We start from the raw sequence: 20,822 nt of genomic DNA, 5'->3' as shown, positions 1-20,822 counted from the left end.
TCACAGTTGGCGAGTCTTCATGGAGACTCCTAAATAGAACCTATACACCTACCTTATTTATTTATAGTCACTTATTACGTCATAGTTAAGTTTGACCGCGTTTACTTAAACAAAGAACGATCACTAATCAGAATTAAGATTCATCAGATTAAGCTACTTTGAATGTAGCAGAAACCAAATACCTATCAAGTAAAACATAAAATTCAATAACCAATGACCTACAGATGAATAGAGTCGTGATGAAGATAGGCCCATAAGGAAACCAAATAAATGACGGAATTATGTTTTTATATCCATAAAAATGTACATTAAAGTAAGAGAAAGTATTAAAACGATGGTCAATGAATCGGGAAGAATATGCAAGGACACGAATCGCTTTAAAATAAATTGAATTGAATTCATTCAGCAGTTTGCTCTGCGTTTTCTATTAGCTGCTCAATTTGGAGATAAAATATGCAGTTTCGATTGAATATTTTATTCAATAATTTCATATGTATGATATTTTTAGTTAGATACAAGATAACATTTCAAGCGAATAATGATCACAAATGTAAAAAAAATATCACATAATGTAGAAATTAAAAAAATGAATATGGACAATGGCAACAACAGAAATTTTAAGTATGGCTTGAATTTATACAAAATCCCATAAATTTTCTTAGAAGACGCATTAACAAGTTAACCTTTGCCGTTTGTGTATTCTTACAATGTGCAATAATAATGGGAGGCTTTGTCATTGATCTCTGATTGTTACGATGTATATCTAATTGCATAATACCGCGCTGGCGTGAATGCTTGTAATTTGTTCACCGTTGATGCTAGTCATTTCAACGTATCTCTTAAAATAATATACCGTCTTAAAATAATTATGGGTAATGGTGTAATGCCGGTTATCGTAAAACTACTGACATGATTGCTTTTAATAACCAGGTATGTACCTATTGGGTGATTGTTAGGTGTTTATGAATTAATTGTTGAGGAAGTAAAGGTTATTGGTTACACATTCAAGCTATTTCCTAATACGGACTATAAAGTAACTGTTTGAGGTCGTTTTTTGCATAGGAAACTATGAAGTTTTGAGGATGATACGAGCTTTTAGTGGCTTTGGATTGCACGATTCTTTTGTACACTATTAACAACAGCATTTTATTAATTAAATTAGTAATTTTTCAATTTAACTATAGTAACAAATAGTTGATTAGATTATCAAATATACATCAAACAGAAGACAGCACATCAAACTCATCAATCTGTCTTTCTTCAATAGATTTTCAAACTTATCACAATACTGGAAGGTTAATGTTCGATTGGTAAAATTTTACAGATTCGGGTAAGTAGACCAGCTGCCATCCTGTGCCTACCAAAAAATTAATAGACCACGTCTAAATGAAACTTACCATCAGCATAGTTGGGTGGCAACAGCCTGAGGAAGACATCGCCTCTCCGGCCCCAAGGCCTGTGCCGCACATTGTTGCACTCGCCGCTCGCGCTGCGGTACTTGCTAGGCGGGCACGGTATTCTGCTGAACTCATCCTCGTCTGATGAGCAGTTGTGCCTGTGGAAGGACAATGGTTAATATTAAGAATTCACGAAAAGTTATCAATTTATCAGAAATATAAAAGTTATAATCACTAATTATTACAAAGATGCATGTAGCAATCTTTCAATTGTCAAAGAACATTGGGTAGTAAGTACCCACTTTTTATTTGTCACATTCTAAAATGACAAATACTGTGACAAATTGAAAAGACGAATAGGTGATTAATTCAATTCGTTGCAGTTTGATTACTACCTGCTATGTGCAAAGACGCTTTGAAAAAACTTTAGTAAATTGACAAACTGGACGCTAAATATGATTGTATTTTTTTGCTTCTCATCTCACTTGTCAATGGCAGAATCGTCGACATGGACACGGATTGCCATAAAAAAAAATAGAATAGAATATTATGTATTTTTATTCACCTACGTAATGTATGTAGGCACAAGAGACCTATACTTACTTATAAGAGAGAGTGAGTACGTTGATTATTATAACTTTTAAGATTAGGCATTACAAGCAATCCAAAACTTATCAAGTGACTGAGAACATTGGTCAAGAGAAACTTTGGTTACTTACGCATCGCTAGCGCCTAATAGAAATCTCTTTTCTAAAGCTAGTGCTTCACTGACGGCTCGTCTGAGGTCACTTGGCACTGCTTGTATGCTACTGTCGTCGGACTTGCTTTTCTGTGCACTCGTCTGTACCGCTAACACAGCCGCTAAGAGCAACAAACTTCGTCGTAATCTGAAACAAAGAAAACAATTTGTTAGTTATTTAGAAAATATTATATTTTCTCTTAAACATATAAATGTTCGAGTGGTCAGTCGATCACTATGCAACGAATGATGTCGTTACTGAAGAGTTTTATATAAATATGTACTTTTTTTTAAGCTGTCCGGTGACTGGGATGCTTACTTATAATGTGTTTGAATTTAAGACCAGTTAAGCCATCATTTCATCAAGTTAAGACTTCATTTAAGCTACAGAAATTATGGATGCAGTTGATGGAATGAAGATCAATAAAAATACACTAAACTATACATAAACAACAATAAAGCAGTTACCACAAAAATATACAAAAGTTACGTCTGCCAACGTAAGTCGTCACGTTCTGATGAACGCATGTATAAAACTTGTAAGTATTAATATGTCGTTAACCTACATTTTTAGAAGCCAACTTTAGTCCCGAGTTCAAGGTATTTCAATCTTAGTTTATGAGAGCTAAATGATACGTTTGTTCTTTAAGCAGCTAAGATGACATGTGCTTGATAAATGACCCTTGAGAACGTCAACTCAAGAATTTGGAGAGCCTGTTTGTTGAAAAAATATATAGCCTAATATACAGTCTAACGAAAAAGGATGCAGACCAATTGATTACATTTGTAGCTACCTATATATACTTTAGTGTTGGGACTAAATATGTGTACATGTCATGTGTGGAGTTTTCCTTCTCATAAATATGCACGTTTACGTCAAAGATAAACGGGAAAATATCAGAAGCAAATGGAAAATTACTTTAATTATGGTGTTCCCAAACGGTTCTTGGAGTCAACACGTTTGATTGCATCTATGCAACTTTACAATAACTACGCATGTACCGTTATTCATCAAAAATAATTTATTCCCAGATTTATAGCTTACTATGCTATAAAGATGATTGAGTTTAACTGTACCCAAGTTAAATTTAGTTATACCTTAACAAGAGGTATCAGTTTGAGTTTGAGTTTGTTGTGCAAGTACAGAAAATAAACGTGTAGCCAAATTGATAAGCTACAGTAAAGTAAAGCTGAAGTATACTTTACTATACACTAAACTAGCGCTACACAATATCGGTTCACATAGGAAGTGTAATCACTTCCCCCCGACCGCTGGAACCACAAGTTATGCTTTCATTTTTATCTATGATCTCTTATGACATCTCGCCGGTTAAACCATACATCTTACTTTCTATTCGAATAGGGTTCACTGGTCCGAAACCAATTAATCAACATTCCATGTCGTTTAAAGGTTACAATGACAAGCTAAGATGTCATAAAATTGATTGAAAACATTCAAGTATAATGGAACAAGATTTTATTGTGGATCTAAAGATCGAACGAGGTATGCATTAAGAGCTTTGGTTTTTAGTATGAGTAAGTACGTTTATGTCACAGAATTCATTACCTAGGACAAGCTTTTCATTGCCTAGCAGGGATGTAAAAGATAAATTAGAGGTAAGTACTTATTCTGCAGTTGTCATCTCCCTGAAAGGTTTGCACCTACAGATTGACTGTTAAGTTTAACTTAATACTCACATTATAAATCGAATGTCAGTTCAAAGTAATGTGGTAGCAGAATCTGTTATTTATTAGACAGTTATTAATGTTTCATATTGGTATCGTAGGTTCGCATTTATGTGTTATAAGTTTTGCTTAAAATAGAGCCGGTATCTTGTTGGGTACATCTTCTCATAAAAATATTTTTGTTTCCTTTCCTTTTCATAACAAAAATAGTAATGTATACCAAAACAATCAAATTCACGAACTCACGATGTGAGCTGAATCATGGTCATCTCGATAAAGCAGATGTACTGCGTACAACGATGATTAGACGGGAAAGAAAGTAAAACAATTACACGTGAGAAACTATCTAATTTGCACAACAATTCTGTGCGCATTTAACAAATAGTTTCACCGTTCTCTCGAGCTTTTTGGCTGTAACGTTTTCAAAAGAATGCTGCCTTTCCAAGTATTTGACATTCTTTCAAAACGAATATCTTTGTAGGCATTTGTTTGTTTTAAGGTGAACGTGCAACGTGTAAATGTACCGAGGCTAGCTCATGTCAGTATTGTGGAAACGGATCATACCATCCTCACGTAAGTAGGGTTTTCGTGAGACACGATTTGAAAGATGAAGCAATTACAGCAGTACCCATGTTTTCAGCCATAATGATGCTCATGCTTGATCTTGAGGTCAATTTGAATAATTTTATCTATGTAACATGCAATGACTCTTTTTTGAACTTACAATTTGGCAGACATAAACATTCAATTAAAGTTCTTGTTCATGAAATGTTTTTGTTTTTGATGATTATTAATCGAAATATAATGATTTATGTTACGTGAAGAAGGTATGTGGCATAGCCAGTTATTTTTTGTTCTTCTCGCCTTGAAAGGAGCAGTAACCGGTCAGAGTCAGCTGGCAGTGTGCACGATATGACTAAATGTCAACTCGCCACTTTCACACTCCCGGATTTCACGTACCTATACATTACATAACAACACAAAAGTAGCTCATCGTCATACATTGTATCGCGGAATTGCAGGACGTTCGAAGATAACTTACATAAATATTCATTTATGCATTTACCAAGTAATTTAAGTTGTAGGTATCATGATACAATGACGTATGAAATAAGCGGCGACGTAACAAGATGAGTAATTAATCGAAGATATTACTTAGAAAGATATCGGAAAATATACTACTTAATTGAAACATGTTTCATTGTTATTACACGACTGTTTTGTATTTACGTGGGGGCAATTGTCTATAAAACTTTGATAAGGTATGCGATACGTAGGTTTAAAATAATACCTAATTAATATTTTACGCCACATACAGTCAGCATAAACAGCTGAATTTATTAATAAATAGCGAATAAAATGTCCCATAAAATCCCAATTATACAGCTCCGAAAGTAAGCGCCATGGTAAAGGTGTCATTATCCTCTAAAATAATTGCTTCCGATATTCCATATGTTCTGAAAACTCGAATAAACATGAAGAGCTTTTAGTGAAGGTCATTCAAGAAGCTAATTATATACATACGAATTCAATGCCACAAAGACAATAAGACAACGTGTAGCCACTCGTGTATATTATTATTCTTAATCATTACATTACGTACTGTTGTATTGAAGCGAAAGTGTGCTGGCCAGTATTACGTGACTAAAAAGTTTGAATATTTAAAATGGATATCGCTACTGTATGTTGGACAAGGTCAAATGTGGCGAAACTTGAGGGAAAATAGTTGCACTGGATGCGACTCGTGGACAAAGAATGTTGGTTCAATTTATGCATTCTATGCTGGGCTCATTACACGGAATTGGACTTAATTAACGCTAGATTTTTTTATAATTCATAATATCAAGATTGAACGCTCTTAGAGAAATTTTCTTTTTAAACTTACGTAAAATTATTTTGTGCATAGATCCAGATAGACATAAGGTAAGCTTCAATGACATTCTTAATGTATGAAAGTTTTTTGGTAAGTAAATTGGCATATCCAGACAATTTATCTCTACGTAAGTAGTCTAGGATACTGGAGATTTATTCCAACGCCCATTGTTTGTTTGAGAAGGTTGCGTATAGTCGAGTGATTTGCACAGAATGGGACAACCATGCATGAGGTACTCGCCTAAGTTCGACTAGTTTTTGGCAAACGAGTAGATTGAGGTCATACAATTGCACTATTAAGGATCAAGTTCACCAGAAACATAAACGTCAGTTTTCTTAAAACAACTGTTTACTCTTTTCACGTTCAATTTTCAAACTAAATAGTGGTTTTAACGAAAAAGGACGTTTATGCTGTAAATGCATTTAGGCCTTAGTGGAATGAAAGGCTCGGATTTAAGTTGAAAGTAGATCGGCTTAGTGAACGTTGACCTATTTGTAAGACTGGTGGTTATAAGACGTAGATTAACGTCTGTCCTAGATATGACAATAATATATGTTCGGTTCATTTACAATGTAAGCAAACTTACGATTTCGGTCTTTAAATGTTGCTTACGAGCTACTTAATGTATGTAACAATTATTTTAATTAAATAGGTATATTTTTACACTGGATATACATACTTTATTTTTGTACTTTGCTACAAAAGGTATTAAGTAGGTAGACAAATAAGCACATTTATTGCATCAATTAATATTAACGTAAGTTCAAAGTTTTCGCCGACTCTACTGCATTGTGCATAATATTAATGATAATTACAAGCATGAGAATTTTAGCACTAAGATTTTAATTAATAAGCCTGGGTTTTATTTCCTGAATGATCATTTACTGTTTTTGCGAAGACGTCATTATTACATACGTGTTACTGTAAATGCCTGAGGGGACAGTATTTCAATGAATTAAATGTTATTTATTTCCCAGTTGTACATTTTTAGGAAAAAACTAAATTATAATAGGACTAGACACGCATACAGTATTTAGATACAATTAGAATAGGTAAAACAAAAACATGATTGCCTGTACGCAATGTCAATAATTAAGTAATTTACTTTGGGTAGCTATCTGTGCAAAAAAGTTGACTATGAAATAGAATGAAGACATAATACTTAGGTAGTAAATTATACCCATTATATTATTTTCAGAAGTATTGAAAAACATATTTTAAAACACCTAACTAATAATTACTTTTAATCAAAACAAAAACATTTTATAGGAATAAGTTAGGTACTTAAGTAATTGATTGCCTACAGACCATTTTGTATTGTTTTTCAGGCATCGACATAATATAATCATCTCCGATACCTTTTTCAAAAAGTTTTTACTAGTCTCGGGTCATTGAACATTTAATATTGATAAAACAACCTGTTATATAGTTAAGTATATAAATGCGAGTCCATAAGTCCATATCAAAGTTCGATTAAGCTAATTTAAAGTATGTACTTATTCGTATAAAAATAATTAAAAACTCGTTTCTGAGAATCATTTAAGTTATTTTAGAATTTTCGTGTTTTTAATTATGTCGTATTATTTTTATGAAAAAGGATTAAATCATTAATATCTCTAGGCCTATTAGTGAAAACAAGATATAAAAAAGAAATACTCACAATTTAGGTGGTTACGCACTCGACTTTCCAGCGAAAGATGATTCATATTTGGTATAATATTATTCATTTAAAGATAAAAAGCTAAATAAATTATTTTAAGTAAATGAATACCAGAAACTTTAAACAGATGAATACAAATTACAATTTTATAAAATTAGCAATCATCGCGCATTTGTTCTCTATGCATTCAAAAATTTGAATTTCGAACTAAGCGGCCAACAATATTTGAGTGCGATAAAAAAAAAATGGAAGAAACTCTTTTTTGATTTTGAAATGTTTTATTTAGTTTTAATGAATAATGAATAGAATATAGTCTGTATTTCAAATATTCAATTGCTTGAAATTAACATGCAGCTGTTATTGGTGGAGGTTATAAAAATATGCGTGCAAAAAAAAAAATGTTTTTCTTTTTGCGTTGGGTTTTTCGTCGGCCCTACAATGTCCATATAATTTTGATGTAGGTTTAATTGAATATAATGGGAACAACAAAAACTTGAGCACGTGATTGGAACGCACGTAGATGACCTCACGAGCCGGACACCTGTCGACCTTTATATCTAGACAGACTACATCCTGAATGCTTCTTCAATATACGATACACATGTGAATCGAATATGTAGTTATCGTAATTATAATGTCAGGAAACGGCTCAGTATGTAGTCTGTAGTACTCGTGTATTCGTTTTATATGCCGCTTATGGGCTAAGTAGTTGAACTGAACTGCCGGCATTTGAACATAAATTAATTAATTGTTGACATTTAACATAATATTTATCGATTTATCGATTTATGAGACCTGTTCGGACGAATTATTTAGAAATGGTCTGGTATTATGATCATGAATTCAATATTTTGGTGGGACAATTTTTTGCATGTTTTAGGAGTAATTTTACATAATTAGGTAACTATTTTTTACAACTTAACACAAAATTCATTAATCAGTTTGCTTAGTCAGTGCAAGTTAATAATACCCGTTTATTTATTTTCACGTACAAATAAGCCGATAGTTTAAGCGTTTCCGCATTTTGCGTATGTTTGTGTGACGTAATGTGATGTGTTTACGTGCATGCGGGTCTTTTGCAACCGCTATCATGTGACTTGAGTCCCCACTACAACACTGTTTGTTTTCTTATGCATGTCTGCTAAATATTTGAATGAGACACAGACATTTTATGCCTCTTTAGAGATTTTCAATTTATTATGTAGGCATTATTGTAATGCAACCTGTTTTGTATTTTTTGCTGACAGCTTGTACAATTCTTTTTTTTTTTATAAAAAAAATGGCCAATCTTTGTTCACCTGAAAAAGTGGTCTTGTTATTTACAGACTGTTTCGTGAAAATGTGTTTAAAAATTAAAAGCGTTTACGTGCAACGATTTTATGAAACCAGACACTTTTACGCAAGTTTAATTAAAATCGGTTCAATAATAAAGCAAAGTGAGTAAAATATTTTAACCGCCGCGCTGTTTTCGGAGATAGGACGTTCGCGTTGCTTCCTTTCTACGTGTTTCTCAAGAGATGGGTCAATAAAACCTGCAATCACTAACATTTGCTTAACTCAGTAGCGGAAATCTAACACAATCATCGATCTTCACGCTTGATCGACTCAGTGACCAAGTTAACGCTGAAACGCCAAACATCACGAGACGGTAACCCTACCAAATTAAATTTAACACTCCCAGTACGATGTGGTTATCGGATAAATGTGCTATAGGCCACGCCAATTAACGTGGACTCAGTGTAGCAACGCGCTTGCGAAAACCCTGTCGAGCTCGGGGAAAAACGGTTACCTAATCTCCCACAATGTGATGCTAGTTGGCTGTTTCGAACGTGTGAGACATTCAAAAGTGAAAATCAGTATTGAAAATTACGTATGTATGTATCACACGCTTTTGTCTGGACGAGAGACGTACAGCTGACATTGTAACGACCACTTCACCTGCCACTCATTATTGCTGAGAATCTTAACTCATATGCGTTAGTGTTTACCTCATAGGTTAAGTTTTCAATACGACTAAGACCTAACTCACACATAACATTTATTTCAATGCAACATAGTATTGTCGTATTGAAAATGGGCTAAAGTGTTGTTGAGTTTGGCCTTATTTCGTCAAAATTCATCGATATTTGATACCTGGTACTGGGAAAAAGAAAATGTATAATGTTATAGAGGCTTCGTCGTATTTTATTGAACCCATGGCTAATAAAGAACATCTGATGTAACGAATGTATATTTATTCAAATAAATTAAAAGACATTAATATTCTTTAACAAATACTTCAGATAGGAGTGTAAAATATTTGTTCGAGGAAATCATAAAGCAAAGACAAAGGCGTGTTTTATGTGTTACGAAGATTTCTTTCCATATTAGATAATGCCATCGTGTGACTGTAGGTCATTCCGAAGACATAAGTTTGCCGTCGAAGACTGGTTCTTATCTTTTGTCTATATTTATGACGTTATTCAGAAATATGTAGGTAGGTACAACACTAGGATAGAATGTGTTAGGCGTAGGCGTATATCAGAAAAATATCTTGCTGAAATAAATATTTTCTATACGTTATTACTTTTCAACTGATTTCTAAAAAACACTTAAGAACTGTTAAAACAGCTTACAGAGTTGGTAACTAGTCGTGTTTTTTTGTTAAAACAGCTGGGTATCGGAATGTGAAAATCTCGAATATTTGTTCTTAGCCTTGACGTTGCGTAGTGATCAACTTTGAACAGCCGGTGAAATTGTAGGCTGGTTAAATAAGAACTAGCAATTCATACTTTAGGCCTGGATAAAACAAAGCATTGTTTTAAGTATGACTCACTTGTGCGTGATTGCTTTTGGTTGAGGTTTCGTGCTCTTTTCGAGTTACGCACAACTCGCAGCCATGCTAACTTTGGGTTTGTATCTAAACTTACAAGATATAAGAATCTGACTAATTATACCTTTTTGATGACTTTTAGTAATAAAATTGATTTATTAAACAACCAACACACTCTTTACATTTCCTGTCATAAAGACACTTTTTTTAATAAGCAATAAAAAATGATCAAAATTATCAACATCCTACGAAGAATTTACAACAATAAAATGCGGTACAAATTATTTCAAAGGATTTTTATAATTAGCGTCGTCTAAGTTCTTACCTATTTGCAGATATTTCTCAGTTTGCTATTCAAAGTCGGAGCGGTCAAATACCAACATTACCTAATCAACTTGTTTCTCAGAAGCTAGACGACGCGCGTTACGCAACACAATTTAACAACAATTGTTAATAAGTGGTTTCTTAACGTTAATTTTCTGCCTGATAATCCGCTTCTGACATTATTAATAGGCTTAATAAACATACTTTCTCACGGCTACAATCAGTTTTAAGTCGGAAATCATAAATATCTTAAGGCTGCGTTGCGAACAGCTAGCGTGTAGTTCTGACGATATTATTTATGATTAGATTGTTGCCTTTAAAATGTGTCTATCTTATTTTAATTTCAAATTAGCGACACGCCATATGCTTCTCAGTGACGTGCTTTGGTGTGAATATCTGGCAAACAAAACGAGTATTGTTAAGGACGGCTATTTTTTAAATCTCAAGTTGATGTAGTTTTTTTTACTTGTCTAGTGATACTAAATATGTCATCACTTTTAATAGTAGTAGACACAACACTTAGCACCGCTCCATCGACTATTAAACATGTACTTAATCGAACTGTCAACAACAATTAGTTGTGATGGGCACACAATGTACCCAGCTTTTAGTTTTTTCGTACAAAACGCTTAGGTACGGCTCGATCACGCAGAGATACAAGATAACAAATCAATTTGAATACAGCACCCAATTGTTTAGCAATAAGTGATGAGTAATTCACGATATTCTCACTGAATCAATTAAATACTTTAGAACTATTATGTAAAGAGATAAATGCACATTACAGGTAACAGGTTTAACACTATTTACAGCTACAAGTATGAAGTTCCTATTGTTCAACTTCAAGATGAAAACTAGAAGTTATCGTACGTCTGTCTCCAATCAGACAAATTGAAACAACGGAAAGCGTAAACGTAGTTCCTTTGTTTAACGTTTTTATTAGCTGTCTTATTACTGCGGCGCGATTGTAATTATTGACGATAATAGTTTAAAGAGAGGTTGATTGGCCTTTAATTACTTCCTAACATGTGTAGTCGTGACCTTTGGTGAGACTTGATAACTTGATAAGTTGGCTTCGATGCGTCCATACCTTATTTGTACAAAAGTGACAAGCTGAATATCTATTTATAAATAATCTTTTAATTGTTGATAATCACTAGGTATAGGACTCCAGCAGATGCTACTACCAAAGCTCTTGTTGGTTCGAAACGTTGAAGAAATGAAAAGACTAAACAATGTCGGGACCTGAAAACGAACTGAAATCTACCGCTTCGCTCAAGAAGAAGACTCAGGTAAAATTACAAGTTTCATTGATGGATAGGTAGATAGGTACTATTGTCTAAAAGTACTACTTAGGTATTATCATAAATTTCGTTATTATGTTTTAGCAAATGTCAGTAGTCGGTATTGTCAATTAAGTTTGAAATACTGCCTCTGGTCATATATTCAAAACCAGTTATTTGAAAAAGGTAAAGTTTTTTTTATAAAGCTACACAAAACAACAGGGATTGACTACACAAAAACTTAAGTACCCATGTATCATTAAACAATATAACACGGCAAGTAATATTTAAGTAAGTATTTAGACAACTAATGAATAAATAATACAACAGACAAAAAAACTATTCAAAACAAATTATTGTTCCGCTTTGTATTTTAACCGAACACAACAGATCATCAGATCATCTTTTTTCGTGCCATGCGTAGTCGGTACAAAAAAGTAGGATCTGTACTTTGAATGACGTCAGATGATGTGGGAAATCACGATCAGAAATCAAAGAATGGGCTATAATATGACGTCATGGATAACGCAATGTTGTGGGCCAACTGACCAGCCCCCTCAATATAAGCATTTCATTCGCTGAGTCGTTCCTTTATGTTGTGGCTTTGTGATTGGCCAAGTCAGAGTGACTATATAGGTACATGTAGGTATGTAATTTTGGTTGCGAAGTTTTCCTAGGGTCAAAGTTCGCTAAAGCTTTAAATATCAACAGCAAATCGGCGAGTTTTATGGTGATTTGTATGTAGCCATTATGCCTATTTATAGTAGGCAATACGTTAGTAAAATATTTGGAATTTAAACATGCATATTTTTTCTCACCTTTGAAATACAATTTTCTTGCTAATTAAGCTTCATAAAGATCACCATATACTTGCCTAACAATTTATAAATAAATGTGTCCAATCTTAGGAAGAGTCTGTAATGACAATCATTTTAGAGAAATGTTGCAATTAGAGCGTTTCATATTTATTTTGTCTTGCCTCTATGAATCTTTTAATGCGTACCGTATAATTAAAACAGTCAGTTGCCCATTCTTCATAGTTGGGCGGTGAATCTCGACGTAGGTAAATCTAAAGTTACCAAATACATTTTCTTACCAATGTCGTATTAGAAAGCTTGGTACTGTTAATACAGTTTTGTAATCAATACAAATTAACCTGTCGATTTCAAGGGGCAAGTTCATGCTTATAATGACTCGTAGCCTTGAAACTGAGTTATTAGGCCCCAAGCGCCTATTCAGTAGATTTCAAGATAGGGAAATAATACAATTAGTGGAACCTCGCCTTTTTAGTTCCGCCCAGGTGCAAGGCTTATTCAGTCAATAAATGTAAGATTCTAACCGTGTTTGCTAGCATCAACATTACAAATTGATGAACTATAATAAAGAATTATTAGGTCGTTAGCATCATCGATTTATTGGTTAGTTTAGACACGAAATATTAGAGGTTTACGACAGAGAAGCGGAAGCGATACCGTACTTCGTAAGTATAAGTTCCGTGTGTTCATCTTCAACAAAAAATAAAAATAAGATCTGCCTTTAATTACACCAAGTCAATATGCTTACACGCAAGATTTAAGTACGCACAAAAACAGTTATGTCAGTGGCATGCAGTAATATTGTGCAATATGTAAGGAAGGAAGAAAATTCATTATTACTCCGTTGTTATGCCGTAATGATGAGCACGCGGGTTACCTAACCGTCAAAGCGACCGTAACACTTACCAGTCGGTCATTCGGCCTTCGCAGCCATATACACCCGGTTGGTCTACCACCGTACGCATTTGTTATGCACTGCTAACAATCTAAGAGAAAGGACAATGTCACTAAATAATCGATTTTATTGACTTGGTATAACAGAAATATTGAATTTGTTTTAACATATAAAAAACAGTGTAACATACAATGTTCTGACGTAATAAAAAGGGAACTTTATAAATAAGCATTATATTTTTAAACGGCAATAACATACAATTCTAGGACTTGAAAGAAGGTTGCACTATTCCTGAATGAGTGGGTGGGGCACCGAAGATAGACGATTATATTTTCATTTTGAGTTCATATAATTTTGGGTTCTATAGTTTAGTAAGCTTGTATTTCCTACCTATACCAAAGTTAGGTTAGTAACAAGCAGTATTGTGTAAGTTGCAGTGTAAAATTAAATTCATGAGTAAATGCTAAATTATCCAATTTCAACACGGAGTGGGTGCGGCTACTAATTGAATGACGAGTGTTTCAATAACAAGAACTTGGAGAGAAAGCTTTTGGTAAGCTATTGAAAATGTATTTTTAACACCGATTAAGTTGTATCAAAACAACATCATTCTTGATTTCTACAAAAGATTAGACAGAGGCGTCATAATCATCGACTCTTATTTTCCATACAACTTTAGATGCACTTACAATTACCAGATCAAAAAACCATTCGTTGGATTATTCCTATGTTATTTACAATAGACGTATAAATAACCCTTCGAATTAATTACTTGTAATTTACCTTGGCACGAGTTATGCACCGAGAGGATTTACGATAAGCGTCACATCATGATTTATTCCCGTAAACATCTTCGCATGAATCAGTATAAATAATACGAACTTATAAACAATAGTAAGTTAATAATACAAAGAAATCCGGGAAAATGGTAATAAAACTATTTTTTTTTATAACTGGACATCAGTTATTCAAATTCCTAGCAGTTGTTTACGACTGTTTTAAGTAATGGTTTTTCACACGGATCTTATGATCGTAAAAGGTAGCATCATCATTTACAATCGTCTTTACCAGGAATCCTAGAGTTCCGGTTGTACATACATGTTCTTCCGTGAACTCGTATTTAGATGAAGTTATTTAACGTTTTTATTGATATAATGAACCTCGGTGATTGACAGCATCTAAGCTAATGTGCGGTTACGTAAAGACGGCTCATGAATGGACCAAGATTCGTAAGGAGATTGACGACTCGTGTACATTATGTTTAATTTTATACAGCAAGTGCTTATTTTATTTATCTTTAGAAATAATTTACAGGTCAAGTGCTGTGGAGATAGCCAGTAAATTCTATGGTGTGTTATAAAATGTTGTAATTATTGACTATAGATTGTGATCATTAGCCCATTTAACAACTTTTTTGTGGTTACCTCAACTTGAAAAATAGCTCTCCTTAAATCTGTTCAGTATTTTTTAACGGACTTCAGATAAAGAAGGGGGTTTTCAATATCACCGCGTGTATATAATTTTCATACTGCTCAGTAAACATTTAAAAATCAAAGCAAACATCATCTGAACAAACATTTGATCATTGTTTGACTTGAAATTGACGTTCTTGAGAGTGCTTCCATTAGCAAAACCAACCGTGAAGCGACAAATTAAGGCTGCATAAAACGTAGATTTAGGAAAAAAATAAATATTCAAACTGGCCACGCTTATTAATCTGTGGCCGGCGTTTCGACAAAGGCGCGTTCGCGTTGAACGAAAGCGAATGCGCCCGGGGCTGGAAGAAATCGAAAACTGGTTGCGTAAGCGGAAAGTCGAGGTCCCATAGTTGCGTAAGGGTACGTTGTATACGCAAGCTCGGGACAGTTCGTGTGTGCTGACCTCTGTTTTCGGATAGACAATGGGCCGTTTGTTACTAAACAATTTTAATCGGTGTCATTTTTTATTTTTAGGTTTACTTATGTACAAATAAGAATTGTGTTTGAGTTTTTTGTGTGGTGTTGTACTTTAGTGATGATTTTTTTTCTTATTTATATGCACATTTGAACTTAGGTATTGACTGTATAATAGAGTTTTCTTGTACTTTTAGTTAAATCGTAGTCTTCTACCGTCTTACCACAAAAACTTTTAAACGTCAGTTTATGCCTTGTCTAAAAAAATGTCAAATTATGACGTTGACATATGGTTCATTTTGCAGCCAAAATTTTATTAGACAAGTGTAAAACAGGGTTTAAAGTTTTTGTAGTAAGGCCCCTAGTGTCTTGAACATTGTTTACCTATTTTTTGACGAAGCTTCACCCAATGCAGACCTAACGAGACTCTACCATTGCAAAACTGAAAAAATCCAAAACAAATTACAAAACCCAACAAACTTTTGCTACGAATTAACTCCAAATACCTAGCATAACTTTCGCCTACTCCAAAACCGTTCGTCTTAATATGTCGCTTAGATTGAAGTCACGCATGCGCGTAATCCAGCGGCCATTGCGCAATAGTAGTAGCCTAGTGAGGAGTTCGATGAGTCGTCTGCGCGTGCAACATGTTCCAATTGCGACCTGCATTGCTGCCTGTGTCACGGCGATATTGCGTCAACTTTTGGCTTATCATTGCATGAGCTACATGTTTTGACGTTAATGATGTTCGACATGTTTGAGTTTTGAAAGTTTGAATTTGGATGTTGCTGGCTTCTTTTGTTTTGCTAAGTTTACTTTTTTGCTTGTAAGTTTTAGGCAATGGAAACGCAACTTAGTGCCAGGATATTACCTACCTCTAAGTTGTAGTACCGTTTTGTTACAAGCTGAATAAAAAATACCCCGTAGCTAAATCTAACCTATATCTATCGTTCGATTATTCTATTGCATTAAATAATTATTTCCTATTTTAAACAATTCAGTTTCCTTATGAAAAACAACAATGACTAATTTAAACTTAGGTCGTGTCTCAATTAACAGGATACATTTTTTGACATCTTTTTATCATAAACAACATTAATTACAAAGATAATAAGATTCATGAATTTTCCTCATGACGATTGTGATATTATTGAGAAAATATGTTTTTATCGATGATGTGTTCATCTTACTTGGAAATATTAATTTATGCTGAATTCCTATATTATTAAAGTTAAGTGTTATTGTTCATTTACATATCGATTTATACTAGAAGGAACCTCTGCTTTACTTACTATCCGCAAACATAAACTTAATGCGACTTAGTCCATGTCATGTTAGCGATAAGGCCTTATAGAAACACTTAACTATGTAGTTAGTACTTTGGGAGGTTACAGGCTAAAGTTCACGGAGATTTTCGCAATTTTCAGTCATTATATTCGACACATTCACATGTTTTACGACGAATATTTACTCGAGACGTTAGGCTCTACAGAATCCTACCACCTACATCTACCTACATCTTCAAGCGACCTACATATACCTTCAAAATGTTCTTGTTTTTGCCTTTTTCGTTCAACAGACAACCAGACAAAATGTCTCCAAAGTTCCATAGTTATTCCACAAGTATTATGCAACGCATAGCAATGAGGAAGACAGGTCATCCAGACATCTACATTTAATTATCTGACAACAGGTACTTGCATAACAAGCTATGCACATTATTCAAATACTGGTTACTAACACTTGGTCGCATCTGACTTCTGTGAGAAATAATGAAGCTAGTGGAATCACGTGGAATGAAATGTTGACGTTTGTGTCCATTGTTATTTTTGAAAGAAAACTTGGTGTTCTCATATTTTTTTTATTTAGATCCAAAGAGTTTGAAAATAGTTGAATTAAAATATAAAGTATTCCTATTTGTTTCTGTAGAAGTTCTCTAATTTTTAAAGACCATAAATGGTTAATTAGAACCTAAATGAAATCAAACTAAAAGTTATTTCATTTATGTAGTGTAGCTTTCATGAAGGCGCTATGTTCATCAAATTATTAGCCCAGTAAGCTTTGGATTTGACAGAAGAGTCACTTTTCACATTTTCCGATGTCAACAAAACCATTTTCGCTTACAAACGTGTACGATAAATTGAATTTGTCAGTTAATACGATTGAGTAACTATTAATCACATTAGAATCCACATAACACCTGTGGTTGACCACAACTCAATCACGACTGGTATGTCATACTCACATTCCATCGCAATCCTGAGTATCATTTTATAACTTAATACAGTTTATGAAGCCTATTAGCTATAGTACATGTAGCTAATTGCTCTTTCGAGGGAAATACAAGTATTTTCCCTATATCTATTGCACACATAAATAAGTAGCGAGCTATCAAACTCATCCAATTTTGATTTATAGTTGTAAAGATTTTCTTGTAGGCTTTCAATTTATTGGAAATAAGTAAGTGCTGAAAGACTGAAAGATTTGTAATTTGAAAATATTTGAATAAGTTTACGACACTTAAATGTATAGGTATTATGAACTTTAATATAATGGTAAAGATTTGATTAAGCTTTTATCGAAAATTGGATTAATATTAAATGATATGACGATAAAAATCTTAGAGATGTTCATTTCGCACAAATCCAAATAAAATGTAAAAAGCAAACATCAAACGACCATGACATGAATTCCATATATATTTGGCCTATTTTTTACCATTTATTAGCACTTAGTACCTAAGTATTGCATTGGCAGTGTAGGTGACAATTGGTGAAACTTTAAATGTTATACACGCAACTATTTTGGTCAAATCATTTTTTTAAATATAATAAACTTCCTAATAAGTTCACGATATTGTTTAAATAGGTACCTATCATCATATACAATACGGTACTCACGTCGGGGTACTTAGACCTGAGTAATACATCCAGTTGTCTCAGTCTTATTTGTCAGAACATTTAGGTATAAATGACAAAAATAAAAGGTTGCTGTGGTTAAATTATTATTAAATTGCGGTAAAACAAAAAAGGAACGTATAAAACGGATCATTTATCATGTTAACCTTTCCATCACAAAATTCAATGTGACCTTGCTAGGGCGTTTACCTGACACCATACTATTAATTAAAAGGTACTATAATTACACATAAAAATAACAGCATCCTGATACCTTATTAGGGTATAAGTATTTGTTTGGTTATTCGCATTCTTAGGAGGCTTTTGACAAAGATTGCGGATGTTCGTCTACTGTCGACGTCAAAAAAAAACATTCCATCTTCACTACACAAGGTTTTAAATGGTAAGACGAAAATAGTTCGCGTAGAACTAGGAAATAGTTTGCAATCACGTGTATTCTCAAGACTTTAGACGATGACATAAACTGTCATTATACAATATCGTTGTTACTAACTAGTTTCTAAACTGAAAAGAGGTTGCACTCTTGTAATCACAATTTGGTGACCGCGATTCGGTCTCCACCTACATGTAATTCTTGATGCAAGTAGACGCAACAGGGGTCAAAATAAGGAAAACTTGAGCAATAGACTTTAGCGACTAAAATATTAACATGACAAGCACGTAAACAGGTTGCCGAGATTAATTCATTTTAGACTATTTTTAGAATCACAAATAGTTTCGTGCAAATAAAACAAGTTGGCGCGAATAAGGCTTTAGAATACCAACGTGTTATTTTCGAGTGTTCACGTATAACACATTATCCAATTATTACGAACGCTTAGATAAATATTACTTAAATGTTTACAATACTACACGTAACTTCAAATATTGCATTTGTTACACGCCACTTTCCATGTTCGAGAAACATAACTTAGCTACACATACAACTATTTATCGCTAGCTTCGAACTCAAATCTTCTGTTAAATAATGCATCAGGAAATAAAGTTATGTAATTCATAAGTGGATGAAACCATAACAAGGCATACACTTTAAAGTTCACTAGCAGGAAATATTACATAGGTATAAGTAGGACACATCCTTTATTAATGATGCTTACACACGCTAGAGTTACGAATATAAACCTCAATTCTCAGGTCACAGTTCACAGGTGAACCAAACTCAAAGTTCAACAGCTACTTTAGCCAAATTAAAGCGATTCTAACTAGCAAGGTTACCACAATAAGGTCGATTGTTAAGCAACTCTTACTATTTGTCGCCTCTGAAGTCATAAGTTCGGAACAAGAATTGGCACACTAGTTCTTGAAAATAAGTTTGTAGACCATGAAATCAGATGGTAGGTTTTTAAGAAAATTATAGTATGAGAATGTCTTAAGTTTAAAGTTAATGTGTATATTTATAATAATGCACATGGCCTTGCCAATTGGGTCACAATTTATTAAAATATTGCCACAATACTTAATTATTTGTCGTACGAGTGCTCTTTATAACTTAACATTTGAATATTGTAGCGAGCTGAACTTGTAGCCTCGATTGGCATTGTCCTACATTCAGTAAAGGAGAGGAATTTAGCAGTTGATTTGACACTTCATACTTTAGTTTGCGAAACTGTTTAGAGATTGCCAGATAGCCAAATGACGAGGTTTGACGATGATGATGGGTTAACGAATTGTTCCATGACATTTGACCCCACGTGACCCTTCTACTTTGTAAGAGACTTATAGGTAGCGCTTAAAATTATTTTCAATTTTCTATTGTTTGGAATTTATATCCTGTACTTGATTAACTCTATCTTAGTCTAGAAACCACTTGTAAAAAATTGCCAACTTACTTTTTAATAGTTCCCATGCTGCTGCTAACAATAGACACCTGATTAAATTATTCAAAAAAACATCAATTCGAACAAAACAAAAGAACACGACTAGTTTGAACAGATCACTTTTTGTTTTTATAAATCGAACGGTCGAATGTCAATATGGAAAAAATTTGTTCGCGATTTTCGCGGGAGCGGTTGCGAGCGCGCTCCGTTCGTAGCGAACGTGCTGGCTCGACGGTAGTGACGGAATGAGGCTGGTGCCTGGAGCTCCCTCAGCTGTACAGCAGCCGCCAGCGCAGCGCCTGAGAGAAAGTTAAGTTATCAAACTCCGCGGTTACGTTCAGCGATGACGCTATCTTCCCAGCGGTTGCGTATTCGGTGACAAAATTAAATTTTCGCGTACCGGCGACAATTTATGCGCTACTGACACGGTGAGCGTCCGTCGTTCATGGTGTCCCACTTTTTCAATTTGTTTATTTACATTTTGAAGTTAGCGATAACAGAATAACTATTGCAGAATTTGGTGTAATATTTAGAAGTCCTGAAAGATTATTGTCGCTTGGCTGTAAGGACTTTACAAACGAAACTTAAATGTTTTATAGGTCTATATATGTTAACAATATAAGGCATTTTCACGACAATTGCACGGAGTACTTACTACTTTAATCTGTTAATTAATTGTAGGGGAATTATTTGTGAACCATGTCCGTTATT

General features: G+C 33.9%; 1 protein-coding gene across 1 annotated transcript in view; it reads right to left on the bottom strand.

The window, feature by feature from the left end:
- Nucleotides 1-20,388, bottom strand: part of LOC110376705 (heme peroxidase 2) — a 38,541-nt gene extending 18,153 nt beyond the window's left edge. The window contains exons 1-3 of the mRNA XM_064038309.1: nucleotides 20,124-20,388; nucleotides 2,117-2,284; nucleotides 1,398-1,555 (exon numbers count right to left, since the gene is read on the bottom strand). Coding sequence (XP_063894379.1) covers nucleotides 1,398-1,555; nucleotides 2,117-2,284; nucleotides 20,124-20,140 — 343 coding nt within the window. The 5' untranslated portion in view covers nucleotides 20,141-20,388. The remainder of the gene's footprint in view (nucleotides 1-1,397; nucleotides 1,556-2,116; nucleotides 2,285-20,123) is intronic.
- Between the last annotated feature and the right edge of the window lie 434 nt (nucleotides 20,389-20,822).

This window comes from Helicoverpa armigera, chromosome 2 (assembly GCF_030705265.1).
Source record: "Helicoverpa armigera isolate CAAS_96S chromosome 2, ASM3070526v1, whole genome shotgun sequence".
Classification (NCBI taxonomy): domain Eukaryota; kingdom Metazoa; phylum Arthropoda; class Insecta; order Lepidoptera; family Noctuidae; genus Helicoverpa; species Helicoverpa armigera.
The sequence above is the reverse complement of the archived record's forward strand: the minus strand, read 5'-3'. Positions and strand labels throughout refer to the sequence as shown.